Below are 21,035 nucleotides of genomic sequence, written 5' to 3' on the forward strand. Positions count from 1 at the left end.
AGGGGTAGTAGATTCAGGGGCAATGTTAGGAAATTCTACTTTACGGAGAGGGTAGTGGATGCCTGGAATGCGCTCCCGAGAGAGGTGGTGGAGAGTAAAACTGTGACTGAGTTCAAAGAAGCGTGGGATGAACACAGAAGATTTAGAATCAGAAAATAATATTAAATATTGAACTAGGCCAGTTACTGGGCAGACTTGCACGGTCTGTGTCTGTATATGGTCGTTTGGTGGAGGATGGGCAGGGGAGGGCTTCAATGGCTGGGAGGGTGTAGATGGGCTGGAGTAAGTCTTAACAGAGATTTTGGCAGTTGGAACCCAAGCACAGTACCGGGTAAAGCTTTGGATTCTTGCCCAGAAATAGCTAAGAAGAAAAAAAAAAAAAAATGTAAATTGAATCAAGTTGGGCAGACTGGATGGACCATTCGGGTCTTTATCTGCCGTCATCTACTATGTTACTATGTCTCTGGGAAGATTCCCCTGCACCTGGCCCAAGGCTCGGTGGGCTCGTTCGATAGTCACTCCAAAATCTCCAATCGACCCACCCTGAGCCAATCACATCAAATCCTCACAAATATCTTGTGACACTTTCCGAACATCTTTATAAGGTTCTTGCTCAGGGACTCCCCGCAACCGCAAGTTACATCTTCGTGTGCGGTTCTCAATGTCCTCCAGTTTATCCCAAATGGCTGCCCCATCCTGTGTATCAATGAGGTCCTCTGCCACTGTGTTCATTTGAGTCTCCAGTACCTCCTGCTTGCGCACAACCTCCTGCAATTCTTGTTTGATGTCCAGAACTGTCTGCTTAATATTCGTGCGGATCGAGAGAATATCCGCCTTTAGGGTCGCTATCAGTTCAGTCAGCCATCCCGCTTCCAAAGGGCCGTGTTCCCCCTCAATCTCTCTGGCCTCCTGGCCCTATGCTTCCCTGCCTCGCTCTGCACCTAAAGCTGTTGTCATCTTGGATGCGCCGGGAGGAGGCGAGGCCTTATCAAGCCCGCATTTCACCGTGTCCAACTTGTAGCGGGTGGATGCCGCAATCGCTCACCATTGCAAACACGATGCTGGGGGAAAAAACTGCCACCGACCTGCTAATATGCGCCGCCGCCCTGATAGAGCTTCAGCCGATTGTGCCCTGCCACATCAGTGATGTCACTTCCTCCCCCCAATTTACATATTTAAAACAATTGGAGATATATCAAATTATAAAAAAGAAACAGTACAAATAAACACAAGTTGTGGACTAAACAGGAACAAAAGGAAAGGGGAAGAACTACAATATTTGGATAGTAAAGAAGGGAAGAATGAAGGGGCAAGGAAACATAAGGACGGCTTTGGTGCCAGTAAAAAGTAAGGGCAGCAGTCTTAAAGGACGATCATAAGTCAAAGGTGTCTTTGAACAGGAATGCTTTCAAATTTGGTTTGAAGATGGTAAGTGATGTACTTTCTCTTAGGTAATTTGGAGCTAAATTCCACAACGTAGGGGCGGTCAAAGAGAAAATGTTAATATGTTTATATTATTCTGTCTATTGTATGATGATTCCTAAGTACCGTGATTCCCCAAAAATAAGACCTATCCCAAAAATAAGCTCTAGCATGATTTTTAAAGATACTCCTAATATAAGCCCTACCCCAAAAATAAGCCCTAGTTAAGATCGAACCCCGAATGTCCCCGACAGTCTCCGACTTCATCCCTGCCCGATTCGCCAAAAAAATTCAGCAACCCCCATCCTAGTGAGACCTGACATACCTCAGTTCCAAGGCCTCTAAAAACAGCAGTGGTGGCATTAGCGCTCTGAATAAGCTGCTTCACGGTCTTCCCCACCAGGGCCGGGCCTTCCCTCTGCAGCATCTTTCTATCCCTCCCTCCCATCCCCCTGTGCAGCAGAACCCCACCGACACTCCCACCGTGAGACCGACATACCTCCATTCCGAGGCCTCCAAAAACAGCAGCGGCAGCAGCGCTCTGAATGGGCTACTTTGCGGCCTTCCCCGCCGGGTCCTTCCCTTTGCCGTGTCACTGATAATATCATCAGTTACACGGCAGAGGGGAGACTGCTATGGGGATGGCCGCGAAACAGCCCATTTAGAGCGCTGCCGCCACCGCAGTTTTTGGAGGCCTTGGAGCGGAGATATATCGGTCTCACAGTGGGAGGGTTGGTGGGGTTCTGCTGCACGGGGGATGGAGGGATAGATGCTGCACATGGTAGGGGGGGAAGAAAGGAAAGAGGAAGAATTGGGGTAGAGGAGAGGAAGGGAGAGATAATTGTTGTACATGAAAAAAAAAAAGACATCCCCGAAAATAAGCCCTAATACATTTTTTTGGACCCAAAATTAATATGACACTGTCTTATTTTTGGGAAAACATGGTATTTTGTTTTCTATGTTACCACTATCTTTTCTGTAACAAGATTATTCTTGGAAATAATCTTAAATTGCTTAAAAATAATAAAAAGAGTAGTGACCTTTTGCTTTCCACTGGATTAATACAGAGTGAGTAAGGTGGTTTAGAAGAAGGATAGACAAAGTTTTGACAGATATAGGTGCGGGAACACCTGAGGGATATTATTGCCTATAGACAACTAAGTCACTATATTTCCTTTTTGCATATGGAAGCTCTAAGTTCTAGACATGCTCATAGGATTAGACGGTTTTTAGGAGAAGTACAGGGGGAATGTTTATTGGTATCTGAGCTTCATAGAATTTTATTAGCAGTTGCTGACTTGAAGGTACTTAGATTTGAACAGACCGACTGCATCTATTGATATATTTAAATTATTCTCAAGATCCCAAAGCTGACGATAAGTGCAAAATTACATGAATGTACACATTGAGAGATACAGCACGTAGTGTAATCGCGGTTTTTGCAAGAGCCTTCACCTCCTACTTGCAAATTGCTTTTGCTGTCGGTTCCCTGACGCAGGGTCGAAACATGGCATGTCGGAACCAGCCACATTGCTAAGCTAAGTTTTTCAAACTAATATTTTTTCAAATATCATATTTTGAATGAAGATACCTAGCATAGCTGTATCAGCTAGCCATTGAGTAGTGAGAGCGAAGCCATATATAGTTTTAGAACACTGCAATGATTGGGTGGTGAGGCGGAACAAATTGCCTTCATGTCTCTGAGCAGAGTTCTATTTAACATTATGTGAACAACAAAGTTATAATTCTGATAAGCAGTGACTTTTCTACTTGCCCATTCTGGAGTTGGCATAATAAACAACATAATCTAATACTGATAGAATGTAAGGTGGAAGGTCTATATACAATCTCTATCATCTATAACATGAAGTTTGGTACTCAATTCTCTTTAATGGTCTTGATTAGTTTTTACTTCTTTTAATTGTTATTAATGATGATATTTAAAATATGATTGAGAAATGATACCTGGTTAACATCGGTTTACTATTCCATGAGGAGATATCGGAGCCCAATCTCCCTATTTTTTTTCTTTTCACATGACATAAGTCATCATTGTTGTCTTGATATCTTTAGGTGTTGTAGGCCTTTGCCAGTTTTAGATATATCAATACTTTTGAGATTTATTCTCCTTACTTTGTTGATTTTTATAGCTTATAGAGTTTCAGCATGGACGAGACACATGTAAAGGATGTTAAGCACATAGAGACAAACTGAGTTTTGCTTGTAAGTTTATTTTAATGTTATGAATGTTACAAGTATGAATTAACATAATTATAAATTAATTACTATTATTGTAATTGTCTCTTGAAATGTGGAGAGGAGGGAGGGGATTATTGTGGATATGTTGCTATGTTGGAAAACAGAGAGGTTTGTCAATCCAAGAAATTGTTACTACATCTTTCTTTAAATAAAAAGATTTATTTAAACATAGGCCAGATTTGATAAATTGGTGGTCATCTTATCACCTAACTAACCATGATGGCTAAATCTATTAAAGTCTCCTTTTGAATCCTCTTGTCTAGCTTTGTTGCTCTGCACCGTGCTAGCTGCCGAGATCGGTCACTGCAGGCACCCTTTTCTGTGTGAGGGGGGGGGTTCTCTCTTTTCTCCTTTATTTTGAGGACTTCTTACAGTGGCTACCAAGGCCCACAAGAGTACAGGCCTTTGGGATCTTAGCGACCTATTGGTCATCTTCTGTGTGTTTGTCTAGGGGGGGAGAGGGGCTTGTGTTTGGGGTCTTTGCTGGTTGGGGAGATGGGGGTGGGGATTGCTGCTTTTGTTTTATTGTTGGATGCTGTTCTTGTGATTGTTCTATTCTTTGGTGTCTGACATTTGCAATAAAAAAAGATTTGAATATAAAGTTCTTGGAGTCATTCTTGATAGTAAATTAACCTTTCATCATCAAATAAGTTCCGTTGTACAAAAATGCTACTATAAACTGAAAATGATAAGATCTATATCATCTTTACTTGAACCATCATCTCTCTCAATATTCTAATCCATTCTTTTATCACTTCACATTTAGATGGTTGTAATGCGTTGTATCAAGGAATTACCCAAAAAGATATATCCAAAATACCACAGTTAAACTACCTCAAAGGCCAAAAAATATGATCATATAACTTCATTATTGTTCCAAGTACGTTGACTGCCAATCGAACACAGAATAATCTTCAAAGTTCTGCTTCTTACTTTTAGTTAAACAAAACAAATCTCTGGGATACATAGACCAACTACTTATTACTTATACCCCAGTAAGATCTTTACGTTCTAGTCAACAAAATCTTCTAGCCATTCCTTCTGCAAGACACATAATATATGATACCACGTGCACGACTATTTTCTCCATAACAGCTCCCATCCTCTGGAATCTCTTCTGTTTTATTTGCAAAATGAAACATCACTGACAAAGTTTAAGTCCAATCTTCAAACTTTCTTATTTAGTGATGCCACATTAATCCTTTCTGTAGCCTGATTGTAGATCACTGATCTACCCAAGAACTCTTCCTTCTCCTGAACCTTTTTCCTCATGTCATTTTCCTTTCCCCTCTTTTCTATCAAGACAATGTAGTTCTTTCCCAGCTCCATACATTTTTTTTACTCTATGTATCGTGTATAATGCCCAATTGTATGTAGTTATGTACTGTATAATTTTAGCCTTTCTTTCTATGCAAGCTATTTATTTTACCCCTTTTTTAAATTGTACACTGCTCAGTTATGTAATGAGCGGTATATCAAAACTAAAATAAACTTGGAAACCACCTCAGCCTGCGGAAGCCTACACAAGCACTAAGCAACAAATACCTGATGAGAACTGGGTCATCAGCGATGATGCTCATCTGCCCTCCCATTTCCCTTAGCTCCTTGGAGAAATTTTCCTAAAAAGAGAAAAAAAGATGAGGGGTACAGATAAGAGTAGAGGCAGATTATAGGGATGGGATTAGAGGTAAGTTACAAAATTAATCAGGGACCACTGTTCAGGCACTAGGCCTGATGGGCCGCCGCGGGAGAGGACCGCTGAGCAAGATGGACCTCTGGTCTGACTCAGCGGGGGCAACTTCTTATGTTCTTATGACATCTATTTTTGTGTGCATATGTACTAAGAGAGAGAGAGAGAATATGAATAAGTCAAAGAGGTGGGACAGGAATATTACAGCCAAGTAAATAGAATGCTTAGAGGTCTGGGCAATGGATTTACAAGACCCATACTTAAGTTGATATTCCATGCTATGGCTAAGAGTAGCCTGGCAGGAACTACACTCTTTGGATTCAAACTGAATTACAAGAGAATTTTGTGAGGGGAATTGAATGAAAAAGGAAGACAAGGCTTCACGGGAGTAGCCAGATCTCCAGTTGAGGTCTATGGGTTGACTGGAGGGGGCATTTCTTTTTATTTATTTATTTTTTAAAATTGTCTTTATTAGCAACTGCAAAGGGACATACAACCAGGATCAAAGTAAGTATAAAAACATAGCAAGCAGAAAAACAGCACTTGAAAACTATGACAGCAAATGTTGCACATGACAAGAACCCATCACTCCTCCTTCTCTTCCCCTTGTGCACATGTTAAAGATACCTTTGCTGACAGGAATGCTGAAACTCTGCCAGCTAAAGAAATTTGGTGCTTGAGCCATTCCCCTCTTCTTTGTGCTGCTACTGTAATTAGGGTTACCATATTTGTGAAGCCAAAAAAAGAGGACACATAGCTCCACCCCTGACTCCGCCCTTTGCCCCTCCACAATTGCCTGCTGTGTGCAGTCAGTGTCACTATAAGCTATAATTGCACTCCGTGCAACTTGCCCTCCATGGTGCCCCCATCCTTTCAAGTGCTGTGCCCCTTTCAGTTGTGAATCTCTAAAATACTGAGTGGAGTAGACCAATCCTTCAGTTGATAATCATGTGGAAACAACATTAAACAGTCCTCCAGCTGTAACAGATCCGAAGTGTCAGGAGCAATTGCAAACGCCAACCAAACACCAAAATAGCAAGCTCTGTGGGCTTTATTTCAAAGCATAGCCAAGGAAATTAACTCTTTCTTGACCATCAGTACCTCTCCCTCCCAACCTTTTAAAAACATTTAGTAAATGGTCGTGTCTAACAAACAGCCCCACAGATCTCAAATACACATGAAGAACACAAGTTATAGAATGTCAACCCTCCCCCCCAAAAAATAAAATAAAAATAAACCTTCTACTGCTGCAGCATCAGGTCTGGAACTACGAGCCCATACCTACTATATTTGACACGCAGGGCCAATCATTTTTTAACACCCTCTCCTCTATGAAAAAAATATATTTTTGGTAATAATCCACAAGTCACACCTAGGAAAAGGCAGCATCTTAACCACTGCAGTGAGCACTATTACATCAATACACCCATTGTAAAACTAAACAAGTCAGATTAGTACAGATCGATCCTGCACAGTCAATTCCAACAGAAAAGCATATCTTTTTTCATACACACAAATACACAAGAGTGTAACTGCAAACTAAAAATTGAATATATAGACAACAATGAAACTGCACCCTAAGAAACTAGATTTTGCATAGAATACAGCACCACAGCTGCTTCCTGTGACCCTGGGCAAGTCACTTAATCACCCCCCCCCCCCATTGCCCCCATTAGATAGATTGTGAGCCTACTGGGACAGACAGGGAAGCAATGCTTGCATACCTGAATAAATTCATGTAAATCATTCTGAACTCCCTTGGGAGAATGGTATAGAAAATTGAATAGATAAATAAACTGTGATGCTTGTCCCCTAGTACTGTGCAAAATATAAAGATGTAATTTTGAAAAGACTGAAATACCAATCACCATATAGAAATAAAACAAAAATGGAAAATAAGTGCCATGTTATTGGACTAATACATTTTTCTATTAACTTTCAGGTCAAAATCTCATTCCTCAGGTCCATACCGATATACAGCAGTTATGGTAGCCCTTCTTTTTGCCCATCTCTGGTTGGTGGGTAGGAAACAGAGGGTAGGGGTGAAGGGCCACTACTCGGACTGGATGAGGGTCACGAGTGGTGTTCCGCAGGGCTCGGTGCTCGGGCCGCTGCTATTTAATATATTCATAAATGATCTAGAAACAGGCACAAAGTGTGAGATAATAAAATTTGCGGACGATACAAAACTATTTAGTGGAGCTGGGACTAAAGAGGAATGCGAAGAATTGCAAAGGGACTTGAACAAATTGGGGGAATGGGCAGCGAGATGGCAGATGAAGTTGAGAAATGTAAAGAATTGCATGTGGGAAACAGAAACCCGAGGTACAACTATACGATGGGAGGGATATTATTGAATGAGAGTAACCAAGAAAGGGACTTGAGGGTAATGGTGGACATGACAATCAAGCCGACGGCACAGTGCGCAGCGGCCGCTAAGAAAGCAAATAGTTTCAAGTTTATTAGGATTTTATATACCGCCTATCAAGGTTATCTAAGCGGTTTTTACAATCAGGTACTCAAGCATTTTTCCCTCTCTGTCCCGGTGGGCTCACAATCTATCTAACATACCTAGGCATAATCAAGAAGGGTATTACAACATGGACGAAAGAAGTTATCCTGCCATTGTATCGGGCGATGGTGCGCCCGCATCTGGAATACTGCGTCCAATATTGGTAGCCGTACCTTAAGAAGGATATGGCGTTACTCAAGAGGGTTCAGAGGAGAGCGACACGTTTGATAAAAGGGATGGAAAACCTCTCATTCGCTGAGAAATTGGAGAAACTGGGTCTCTTTTCCCTGGAGAAGAGGAGACTTAGAGGGGATATGATAGAGACTTATAAGATCATGAAGGGCATAGAGAGAGTAGAGAGGGACCGATTCTTCAAACTTTCGAAAAATAAAAGAACAAGAGGACACTCGGAAAAGTTGAAAGGGGACAGATTCAAAACGAACGCTAGGAAGTTCTTCTTTACCCAATGAGTGGTGGACACCTGGAATGCGCTTCCAGAGGGCGTAATAGCAGAGTGCAGTACAGGGGTTTAAGAAAGGATTGGACAATTTCCTGCTGGAAAAGGGGATAGAGGGGTATAAATAGAGGATTACTGCACAGGTCCTGGACCTGTTGGGCCGCCGCGTGAGCGGACTGCTGGGCATGATGGACCTCAGGTCTGACCCAGCGGAGGCATTGCTTATGTTCTTATCTCACCTCTGTCCCTATCTCACCTCTTTTCCAGAATCTTCATTGTGTCCCTGCCCTTATCTTCCCCCCCCCCATGTTCACCATTTGCCCTCTCAGTGTCCTTATCTTCCCTCCTTTTTTTCAGCTTTGCTTCTCTGCATCTCTATTTCACCTCCCCTTTTTCAGCAGTAACCCCTTCAGCATTGCTCCCTCTCTGTGTCCCTATCTCCTCTCCCCCTTTTTCAACATTGCCCCATCTGTATCCCCATTAATCCTCCATTTCAGTATTATCCCACTCTGTTTGCTCATCTAACCTCTTTCAGCTTTTGCCTCCCCTCTGTAAACCCATCTACCTCCATTTCAGGCTCATTACTGTCAAGATATGTGCAAAACTAACCCATTTGAAGACATTGCCCATAAGAGAAGTGTCAAATAGAAGATACTGAAAGTATGCTAGAATTGGTTAGTCAGCAGTAAAGATAAATACAATGAAAATAGTATTTCTATTTATAAAACAACTTTCATCAAATCAGTATTCTAGTGAGAAGCATATAAACTGCTGCCTTTATGGCATTTGGGCTCACTTAAAATTTCCATGCCCTGGCATCTCCCCCTCCATGGTCTGATATCTCCTTTCCTTCCCTCCATCCCATGAACTTGGCTTCTTCTCTTGTTCCTCTCCTCTCCCTTCTCCTTCCTTCCCTCTCTTTCCCAAATTGGGTGCAGCAGCAACAGAAGCAGCATTTCCCTTCCCCCTTTCCTGTGCAGGAGAGGCATTTCTCTTCCCCTTTCCCTCCCTCTCCCTTTCCCTGTACAGCAGCAGCAGCATTTCCCTAAGTTCCCCTTTCCTATGTAGCAGAAGCATTTCTTTTTCCCCTTCCCTTCCGTTCTCTTCCTTGTGGAGCAGCAGCGTGTCTGGCCGGCTCATTCCATTCAAAGCCACGGGTGGCAGCTCCTTGCGAGATCCGCGCCTGCGTCTGAAGCCTCTCTGATGTTGTGACGTCAGAGAGGCTTCCGATGCAGGAGTGGATAGCGTGAGGAGCCGCCAACCCGCGGCTTTGAATGGAATGAGCCGGCCAGACACGCTGCTGCTCCAAAAGGAAGGGAAAGGGGAAGAGAAATGCTGTTGATCGCGTCCAGACCGCAGGCCGCAAATAAAACCTGGAGAGCCACATGTGGCCCACGAGCCATGTGTTTGAGACTGCTGATATATAGAATTGAAACCAAAATGCAGACTCCATGTGCTATTTACTTCCCACTGACCTCCAGAAATATTTCCTGGTAAAGGGGATAAAAACAAATGTTTTGGAACACTGCTAGAAATTTATGACAGGTTAAAGGGAGCAATTTTCAGCCACCTGATTCACGTAGGTAGAAAAAGAGATTATGTACTTACCCTGGTAAGCTCTTTTCCAGTAGTTAGGCGAGACATTCTAGAGACAGTAGGGTTATTTCCCTATAGCCACATGCTGCTGCAGAAGGAATCCACTCTGAACTTTTTACTCTGCCTCTGTTATACTTCACTGGGCTCTCTAGCTCCACCTTCAGTTAGTACCCAAGCACTTTAGAGCCACCCAATATACATGAAGTAAAGGCACCTGTAGCAACAGGCTTAAACAAATTATTCTGCTCTAAAGTAACTTAACAGTACCATTAAATGCCAACACTGGCTTCAAAGGAGCCAATAAACTACTCCCCAATAAATTGAAAAATATATACAAAGTCTTCCCAGCTGACAGGTATCCAAGAATCAGCCTGGAGAAGTATAAACAAACTGAAAACTGTAAGAAGGCGCAGGAAGGACAGGGCGGGAGTCTAGAATGTCTCACCTATCTACTGGAAAAGAGCTTACCTGGGTAAGTACATAATCTCTTTTTTCCAGTGCAATAGGCGAGACATTCTAGACCAGTGATCTCAAACTGAAACCCTTTGCAGGGCCACATTTTGGATTTGTAGGTACTTGGAGGGCCTCAGAAAAAATAGTTAATGTCATATTAAAGAAATGACAATTTTGCATGAGGTAAAACTCTTTATAGTTTATAAATCTTTCCTTTTGGCTCAGTCTTAATAATATTGTAATTTATAGCTAAAGAGACATATGATCAAGAAACTGCTTTATTTTACTTTTTTGATTATGATTAACATACCGAGGGCCTCAAAATAGTACCTGGCAGGCCGCATGTGGTCCCCGGGTCGCGAGTTTGAGACCACTGGTCTAGGTAGAGTGGAATTTGCAAGTACAAGCATTGATTATAAAGTAATTTAATAAGAATTCATATTCTGCATGAATATTTACACCAGATTGAGAACAGGTGTACTTACTCATGCCAGAAAGTAGGAAACAAACAGCGAAGGAGTCTCTGGTGCCAAATCACTTTTATTAATATGAAGACTTGAGACGATCATGTTTCGGCCCAAAAGGGCCTGGCTCAGGAGTCTGAAAACCTGATTGGAGGTATTTACACGATTCTTCTAAAGGTATTAAAAATCAATGTATTGAAATATTAAAAGTGACTCTTAAAGCCGATACTGCGGTCCTAACCAAAGCTTGGCCGCAATCCTTGTACACAAACTTTCTCCAAAGATTGAGGCCAAGCAGTATTGGCTTTAAAAGCCACTTTTAAAATCTTTCTAGAATTGCCATTTAAATGTGTATATGATCTATACATGGAGATGCTTCTAAAACAGGGGTAGGGAACTCCGGTCCTCGAGAGCCGTATTCCAGTCGGGTTTCCCCAATGAATATGCAGTGAAAGCAGTGCATGCAAATAGATCTCATGCATATTCATTGGGGAAATCCTGAAAATCCGACTGGAATATGACTCTCGAGGACCGGAGTTCCCTACCCCTGTTCTAAAGTAAAGGCCACAATGTTGTAAACTGGCGTAATCACAGTATCAATGGGAGAAGACATTTCAGTCCCCCTGTTCACTGTACTTATTGATACTTCACAACTCTTTCCCTCAAAATAGCTAGAGAGAAACTCAGAATAGCATTTTTTTAAAATAGTGACCATGGACTGCAGATAAAAGTAAACATTCTTCACCAGATGAATCCAGATATGTGTGGATTAAGACCATCTACCAGCAGGTAGAAATAGATCCGATTTGAGTTCTGTCTTATAGGATGGTAAGCGCCCTGGCCAGAATCCTCTATCTCCAGCAGGCATGTTTAATTTGGACAAAAAAGTTAAAGTAAACCAGGATTAAAACAAAACAAAAAAAACAGGGAGAGCATAGCAAGAAACAGTAAATAAGGCAGACACTGTGATAAAAAAATGATACCTACAATGAAAGCGGTTGATGGCCACTGGGATCCTGAGACTGTTAATTCATAGAGCTTCTCTCTTTACAGGCAATAAGAAAAGAAATGTCATGTAAATAGTCATTCAGGGCTCATAAAATAATGTTACTGTTTAAAGCAGGGGTGTCCAACCTTTTGGCTTCCCTGGGCCGCATTGACTGAAAAAAATGTTTCTGGGGGCCGCACAAACGCTGCAGCCTAATAGAGGAGGGGGCCGGCAAGACGGTAAACACCCGGGGGCAGCAGAGGAAAACACGGCATCGCCCTTGACCGGGACCGCACAAAATACTTCACGGGGCCACAGGTTGGACACTCCTGGTTTAAAGGAATGTATTCACTTATATGCGTCGATCTTTGTATCTATAGATAGATAAGAATATAGACTCATAGAGAGGGATTGATATTAAAAAGGATTTAACCTGCCAGAAATGGCTGCTGTCCTTGCTCAGCGCTATCTGCTAATTTTCAGTGGCACTTAACTTGTTATCTCTTCTAAAAGAAATTAGTGGTTAGCGCCTAAATGAAAATTGGCTATTTTGGGGGTGTTCCAGGGGCAGAGTCAGCATTTGGCCGGTTAAGTGTCGATATTCAGCATGTAACCGGTTTTATGTGGGACCACATAAAACACAGACCTGTCTTTATGCGGCAATCCCTGGCCAATTAACACCCACCGCCCCCTTTACAAAGCTGCACTAGCAGCTGGCACACAGCAACAGCCCCGAAACCTTTTAAATTCCTATGGGCCTCAGGGCAGTTACTGCAGCGGCCCATGCTAAACAGCTTTAGAAAAGAGTCCCTAAGTTCTAAATATTGATTTAGCTGGCCATATGTTAGCCAGCACTGCATAAACTGGATATTCAGTGCTGAAGCCCAGACATGGCCTAGCATCAAATATCTGGAAATAACACCAATGGAAGTCAGCAAAACAATGGCGAATAGTATACAGTAATTTTAAAAAAACTCTTGAAAACCTCCTTATTTGTAGAAGCTTTTCTGTAAATGGATGAAGATATTGATTACTATGAAATTCTGGATACAGAATGAGTGAATTTGTTTTGTATTGTTTAATGAAGAATGTTACATGTCTATTTTATGATCTATGGGGCTCATAATCGAAAGAGAAAAACATCCAAAAACCAGCCTAAGTCGGCACTTGGACGAACATTTCTCAAAAACGTCCAAGTGCCGATACTAAAAACGGGGTTTGGACGTATTTTTAAACGACCTAGACCTTCATAGTGCCACTGAATGACCAAAGCTAAATGGGGCATTTCGGGAGGAGTGTCGAGGGCAGGAGTTGGGCGGGACATGGGCCGGCTTAGACTTAGTCGTACAGCATGTATAACCGAAAGTTATACAGCCCACGATCGACGGAACTTGGACGTTGTGACTTAGACCATGTAAAATATGGTCTAAGTCACAAATACCCACCTAAAATCACCAGATAAGGACTGCAAACACATAAAACAGACCCCCACACACTACCCCAGTGATCACCGACCCCCCCTACCCTCATAAAAATATTAATCCCACCTTTAAAATTCAGCCTCCAGCCCATCATCACCTGGCTGCCTGGCATAGGAAAGCTTAGTCGTCCAGCACAGAGGCAGCTTAAGTCGTCTTGGGGGTGGGTTAGGGACTCATGGAGAGGAGAACCCAGGCCCATAAGCCCCTGTAATCACTGCATTGATACTTAAACATGTGCACTCCCCTATACACCCCAAAACCCTTTTGTACTGCCATATAAGTGGCTCCTGCAGCACTATTGGAGTAGTAGATAAGTGGGTCTAGGGGATTCTGGAGATGTTTGGGGGGCTCACCATTATCTATAAGGGAGCTGTAGTGAGATGAAGACATGGCACCCTTTTTGTGAAGTTCACAGCAGTGCCCTGTAAGGTACCCCACTATTTAGGTGGCATGTCTGTGTGTTCAGTCCACCACTTTGCAGACCCCTCCCACGTTCAACTGGGCTTGTTCTACTCGTTTTGGACTTGGACGAAAAGTTGGACGAAAATGTGGTATAAAGATGGACGATTTAGCGACTTGGAGGATCAGATTGGCAGGACGTATAATTAGACGATTTTTGAAAATAAAATAATTTTGGACATATTTTTCAAAAATGTGTCCTAGGCTGTTTTTTTACTTTGGACAACTTGCAAATTGGACGTAAACGGACTTAGACGTCCCTTTTGATTATGCCCCTCCACGTATGTATTTTTAGAAACCACATAGGTTTAAGCGGAATATAAGTTTTTAAAATAAATATTTAAATACACTAGCCATATTAGAAATCATACTAATTGTATTTACATCTTTGCAATCTGATGTATAATGTTGGCATATTATACATACCCCTAATATCTATTTACCAACACATAACACGATTCAACATTAAACTGATTTGAAGATTAGACTATTCAGGAGTCATAACACTGGCATTTGCACTTCCCATTCACCACATTAACTTACAGACACTCCAAGAATAAACATGACAATTGGCAAGACATTGACCATAGCTGTATTATTTAACATCAACTTACTATTAACTCATTAACGTACAAATGATTACAACAAATTTCCAAACCCCCTACAACTTGGGAACAGTACTCATACACATTAACAACTTCTAAATGCAAAATTTTCTGGGTTAAAATAGATAGATGCAGGATGGATAAAAATCAATGAGCTAAAAAAAAAAATCAGATTGTTTTATTTAAATTGGATTAAAAAAAAAAAAAAAAAATACTCTTTTGAGGAAAAATATATCTAAAGTTAGTTTTCTATTTAAGATACAGTATAGTCCAAAGGTTATTCATCAATAAATAAGAATTAGTTTTTATGCAGCATGAGGCTGTATATTCATGCAATGTTTACTTTTTTTGGTAAGTCTTGATGGGTGCCATAATGCCCACAATGATCCTTTTAATAATAATAATAACTTTATTTTTTCTATAACGCCATAATCTTGCGACTTCTAGGAGGTTCACAGTGAAGAAAGCTGTACAATCAGCGAATTACAGGGTGAAAATTAGGTAAGAAGTCACTGATCAATCAGTGATTACAGGGTACAAATGGTTACAGAAATAATCTTAACAAGTTACATCGAAACGGCTGGAAAGTCAGCGATTTACAGAATACAGAAGGTGAGGAAGACATCGAGTTGTCTGTGATAAAACAGAAAAACGTTAGAGATGGAAGGAAAGAGGAGGTTCTGCTGTTGGGAGATTTCAACCTGCCGGATGCGGACTGGAATGTTCCGTCTGCGGAATCGGAAAGAAGTAGGGAGATTGTGGATACCTTTCAAGAGGCTCTGCTCAGACAAATGGTGATGGAACCCACAAGGGAAAAAGCGATATTGGATCTGGTCCTCACAAATGGAGAGAGTATCTCTAATGTTCGAGTGGGTGCTCACCTGGGTAGTAGCGATCATCAAACGGTTTGGTTTGATATAACGGCTAAAGTGGAGAGCGGCCGCACGATACTTAAAGTCCTAGATTTCAAACGTACGGACTTTAATGCAATGGGAAAGTACCTGAAGAAAGAGCTGTTAGGATGGGAGGACATAAGAGAAGTGGAAAGACAGTGGTCTAAGCTGAAAGGAGCGATAAAAATGGCTACGGACCTTTATGTGAAGAAAATCAATAAAAACAAGAGAAAAAGGAAGCCAATATGGTTCTCCAACCTAGTGGCTGAGAAAATAAAGGCGAAAGAGTTGGCGTTCATGAAATATAAAAAAACCCAAGAAGAGGAGAGCAGAAAGGACTACAGGGTGAAACTGAAAGAAGCCAAGAGAGAGATACGTTTGGCGAAGGCACAGGTGGAAGAACAAATGGCTAAAAATGTAAAAAAGGGAGATAAAAATTTTTTCAGATATATTAGTGAAAGGAGGAAGATAAAAAATGGAATTGCTAGGCTAAAAGATGCTGGGAACAAATATGTGGAGGGTGATGAGGAGAAAGCAAATGTGCTAAACAAATACTTCTGTTCTGTGTTCACAGAAGAAAATCCTGGAGAAGGACCAAGATTGTCTGGCAAAGTTACACGAGAAAATGGAGTAGATTCTGCGCCGTTCACGGAGGAGGGTGTTTATGAGCAACTTGAAAAACTGAAGGTGGACAAAGCGATGGGACCAGACGGGATCCATCCCAGGATACTAAGGAAGCTCAGAGAGATTCTGGCGAGTCCTATTAAAGACTTGTTCAACAAATCTCTGGAGACGGGAGTGATTCCTGGGGATTGGAGGAGAGCGGATGTGGTCCCTATTCATAAAAGTGGTCACAGGGATGAAGCAGGAAACTACAGGCCGGTGAGCCTCACTTCAGTTGTTGGGAAAATAATGGAAGTGTTGCTGAAAGAAAGGATAGTGTATTTCCTTGAATCTAATGGGTTACAGGATCCGAGGCAACATGGCTTTACAAAAGGTAAATCGTGCCAAACGAACCTGATTGAATTTTTTGATTGGGTAACCAGAGAGCTGGATCGAGGACATATGCTAGATGTAATTTACTTGGATTTCAGCAAAGCCTTTGATACAGTTCCTCATAGGAGGCTGTTGAACAAACTTGAAGGGCTGAAGTTAGGACCCAAAGTGGTGAACTGGGTCAGAAACTGGCTGTCGGACAGACGCCAGAGGGTGGTGGTTAATGGAAGTCGCTCGAAGGAAGGAAAGGTGACTAGTGGAGTCCCTCAGGGTTCGGTGCTGGGGCCAATCCTGTTCAATATGTATGTAAGTGACATTGCTGAAGGGTTAGAAGGAAAAGTGTGCCTTTTTGCAGATGATACCAAGATTTGTAACAGAGTAGACACCGAAGAGGGAGTGGAGAATATGAAAAAGGATCTGCAAAAGTTAGAGGAATGGTCTAATGCCTGGCAACTAAAATTCAATGCAAAGAAATGCAGAGTAATGCATTTGGGGATTAATAATAGGAAGGAACCGTATATGCTGGGAGGAGAGAAGCTGATATGCACGGACGGGTAGAGGGACCTTGGGGTGATAGTGTCCGAAGATCTAAAGGCGAAAAAACAGTGTGACAAGGCAGTGGCTGCTGCCAGAAGGATTATGGGCTGTATAAAGAGAGGTGTAGTCAGTAGAAGGAAGAAGGTGTTGATGCCCCTGTACAGGTCATTGGTGAGGCCCCACTTGGAGTATTGTGTTCAGTATTGGAGACCGTATCTGGCGAAAGACGTAAAAAGACTTGAGGCGGTCCAGAGGAGGGCGACGAAAATGATAGGAGGCTTGCGCCAGAAGACGTATGAGGAGAGACTGGAAGCCCTGAATATGTATACCCTAGAGGAAAGGAGAGACAGGGGAGATATGATTCAGACGTTCAAATACTTAAAGGGTATTAATGTAGAACAAAATCTTTTCCAGAGAAAGGAAAATGGTAAAACCAGAGGACATAATTTGAGGTTGAGGGGTGGTAGATTCAGGGGCAATGTTAGGAAATTCTACTTTACGGAGAGGGTAGTGGATGCCTGGAATGCGCTCCCGAGAAAGGTGGTGGAGAGTAAAACTGTGACTGAGTTCAAAGAAGCGTGGGATGAACACAGAAGATTTAGAATCAGAAAATAATATTAAATATTGAACTAAGGCCAGTTACTGGGCAGACTTGCACGGTCTGTGTCTGTGTATGGCCGTTTGGTAGAGGATGGGCAGGGGAGGGCTTCAATGGCTGGGAGGGTGTAGATGGGCTGGAGTAAGTCTTAACAGAGATTTCGGCAGGTGGAACCCAAGCATAGTACCGGGTAAAGCTTTGGATTCTTGCCCAGAAATAGCTAAGAAGAAAAAAAAAAAAAAATTTAAATTGAATCAGGTTGGGCAGACTGGATGGACCATTCGGGTCTTTATCTGCCGTAATCTACTATGTTACTATGTAGATGGTGCGTAGTATCAGCATGACGAGTAAGATCTTAGAAAAGGGGGAGTTGACTGGCTAGGAAATAAATCTATTGAACAGAGCGGTCTTGATTTCTTTCCGAAAGGCGCCGTAGGTCAACCTGGCTTGATCAATGAAGTTGCCTAACCAGGTCTGCTGTCTGCTGGCTTGAAACTTAAAAGATCTATCTTGAAACTTAAAAGATCTTTGAGAAGAAGGGAATGTCTTTCTTGCAGAAACAATTGATACCTCAGGAAATGCACATAAAGCAAAATAATTATAGAAAGCAGGAACAGCTATAATAAAATTCAAATGTGTTGTATGTAGTTTAGTCAAAGACAATACTACAAATATATCCAAGATGAGAAGAAATTTAGAAGACCATGAAGAGAATACCAAGCTAATAACATATGGTTGCAGTGCTCATTTTGCTCTACCTCCTAGCCAAAGACTTCAGTGTCAAAGAAATAAAGACTAATGTAATTGAAATTTCTAAATACTTACATAAAATTAAGTTTGCTTTAGCAGCAGCTCTGAAAAAAATGGGTGGAACCAAGCTCATGCTCCTACAAGATGTTAGATGGAACTCTGTAGTGGACTGTTTTGAGCAGTATATAAAGAACTGGCCTATTCTGATGACATTTGGTTGTACGTATTAAGATTGTACCTGCAAGAATGAGTCAGTAGAAAACCAAGATTTAAATCAAGTCTTTCTGACTAGTGATTTAAATCGCTTTTGAAAATTCAAATATATGCACGTAGTTCTACATCTTGTTCCCAGGAATGTCTACAAGAAATGGCACATACTACACGATTTGATTTTCCCATGTATAACACCCATTTCTGTGGTTTTAGCTTTACAACTTTATTATAGGCATGGGACACACACTCACACAACACACGCTCAACAGTAGTTTTAAAAAAAAGTTGCAGCTGAGCCGACAGCCCTGCTTTTCTCTCCCGACTCATTTGATCAGGGCTCTGGTGAGCTCTGACAGCTCAGCTGTTTGTGGCTTCACCTGCCAACTCAACTGATTGTGGCTCCCCAATCAGATGAACGGACAGGGGAAAGAAGAGGGTTAGGAGAAGGAATGAGCCTGTGACAGGAGGGATGAGGGGTGAAGGAACTGTGCCTACTGCTTTGCTCTTCTGAGCAGGTGCCAGGCACAGTTCCTCCCTTCTTTTACCGGACTATTCTGCACAATTTGCATGCATATAATTTGCATGCTATTGCGCTGAGCATAGCCCAGTAAAAGATAATCACTCCCAACCTTTCCTATATAATTCCGCTAAATCTTTTTTGAGATTTGGCAACCAGAACTATGCACTATAGTAAATGTGAGGACTTAACATGGAACAATATGGTAGCATTGCATTTGTTGCTCATTTTCACACGTGCAATGATGTAATCCACAGAACCCAGCATGGACCGTCTAAAGAGAACTGTCACTTCAAGAATTCAAAGTTTGTTCGTACTGCACATGTGCGGGTGCCTTTCCGCTCACGGGATCATCAGTTCAGTTCTTTGATTTCTGTAGAGCGGAGAAACTATCTTTTGATTTTATTTTCCCATGCCTTTCAGTGTGTATCATATGCATTTTTAACATATGTATTTTATACGCATTTATTTTCTGAGTGTATTATTGATTTATTTTAAAAAATTTATATTCCACATATCCTGCAATTTTATGCGGATAACAAGGAAACATCCAAAATAATTGAAAACATACAAATATTAGTTACGTAAATTTTGTGCCTTCCCGTATTAAATTTATTTTCTATTCCCTTTATTTGCCAGTATTACTGAAATTAGTGTTTTCAGATTTCAGCCTAATAGCCTCCTTCTCCTCGCTGAGGAACCTCTTGTCAGCGTTTTTTCTCTTGGGGTCATTACTCTCCTGATAATTATTTTTGGGTCGGTGTTTGAAGTGACATTGAGGATGTCCAACTCTATTGCTGAGGCCCTATTCCAGGACCATCGACTTCAACGTCCAGCTCTACCTCAGCTACTTCAGTGCTGCTACCATTGAGGAACCACATAAGGCTAAGAAGCACAAGTACTATTCCCCCTCCAGTGCTGCTGCAATGCAAGTATCTTCTCCATCAAAGAAGCAATGCCAGATACCTCTGCGTATGCACATTCTGTGCTACCTACCATACTGGTGTCAGTTCCAGTATCTGTGCAGCAACGAGCGCAATTTGTATCAACTACCGCTCAAGTGCTATTTCTACAGCAGCAAGCACATTCTGTACTGTCAACCACACAGGTGCTCAACTTCCAGCAACAGGCACCATATGTACCAACTACCGTACAGGCCGCTACTCTCCAAGATCATCTGCATATGCTGCTGCTGAATGGCCCAGCCAGGCTACTTCAGTCACACACTGTGCTAAATCCTGTCAACGCACCCTTAGCCTCGACTGGAGCTGAGCAAGATACCACAGACCACTGCTCTTAGACTCCTGTATATGCGTTATGTACGCTTAATGAAGGCATTGATAACTCATACCTATCACCTGTATCTATGGCTGCATTGTCACTGGGGGGGGGGGGGGGAGGCAGAGCGTATCGTCTAACTCTCGAAGCTCCTCTCAAAGGCCTTCAAGGCATCCATGTTGATGCTTCCCCTGAGATCACAGCTCCTCTCCTAGTCAACTTAGCACAACAAGATGCCCTGCTAGATGCTCTCCTCATCGCTCCCACCATCACAAAGAGCATTATTTCAGTTACAGCTTTCATATCTTTCTAACTTGCTATTATTTTGCCCTAAGGCGCTTATTACGATCTTTGAATGACAATAGGGTAGTCAATCCCCATATCTCAAAGGCACATCTTGCTTCAGCTAGAGATTGTGCATTCTTTTATTTAGTTCCATGGTTATGGAACAATTTACCCATAGGACTGAGAAAAGAAGAATCATACATAAATTTCAAAAGATATTTAAAAGCACATTTTTTTTTTCAATTGGCTTTTTCAAATTGAAGCAATGAGTTTGGGATTGTACTCTGTATTTATATAGTGAGTGATTTTTTAAAGATAATTTTTAGTTTGTATTAATTAGTTATGGTTTATCATTGAGATTTTGATTGTTATAGAATTTTATGAATTTAAAACCAAAAACAAAAAAAAAAACTTTGGCTTTTATTCTTTCCTTTTCTAATTTTAAATGGAGTTCTTTTCTTAATGAATGTGAAATATATAGAAACATAGAAACATAGAAAAAAGCAGCAGAAAAGGGCTATAGCCCACCAAGTCTGCCCATTCCAAGTATCCCCTCCCCTGAATTTACTCCCTTAAAGATCC

At 41.7% G+C, this 21,035-nt stretch overlaps 1 protein-coding gene across 2 annotated transcripts in view; it reads right to left on the reverse strand.

Annotated features, from left to right (window-relative positions):
- Positions 1-21,035, reverse strand: part of LOC117367590 (amiloride-sensitive sodium channel subunit alpha-like) — a 267,236-nt gene that overhangs the window by 15,924 nt on the left and 230,277 nt on the right. For both annotated transcript variants that reach the window (XM_033960281.1, XM_033960282.1), the window contains exons 8-9: positions 11,841-11,898; positions 5,227-5,300 (exon numbers count right to left, since the gene is read on the reverse strand). In XM_033960281.1, the coding sequence (XP_033816172.1) occupies positions 5,227-5,300; positions 11,841-11,898 (132 nt within the window). The remainder of the gene's footprint in view (positions 1-5,226; positions 5,301-11,840; positions 11,899-21,035) is intronic.

Source organism: Geotrypetes seraphini, chromosome 10 (assembly GCF_902459505.1).
Source record: "Geotrypetes seraphini chromosome 10, aGeoSer1.1, whole genome shotgun sequence".
Taxonomy (NCBI): domain Eukaryota; kingdom Metazoa; phylum Chordata; class Amphibia; order Gymnophiona; family Dermophiidae; genus Geotrypetes; species Geotrypetes seraphini.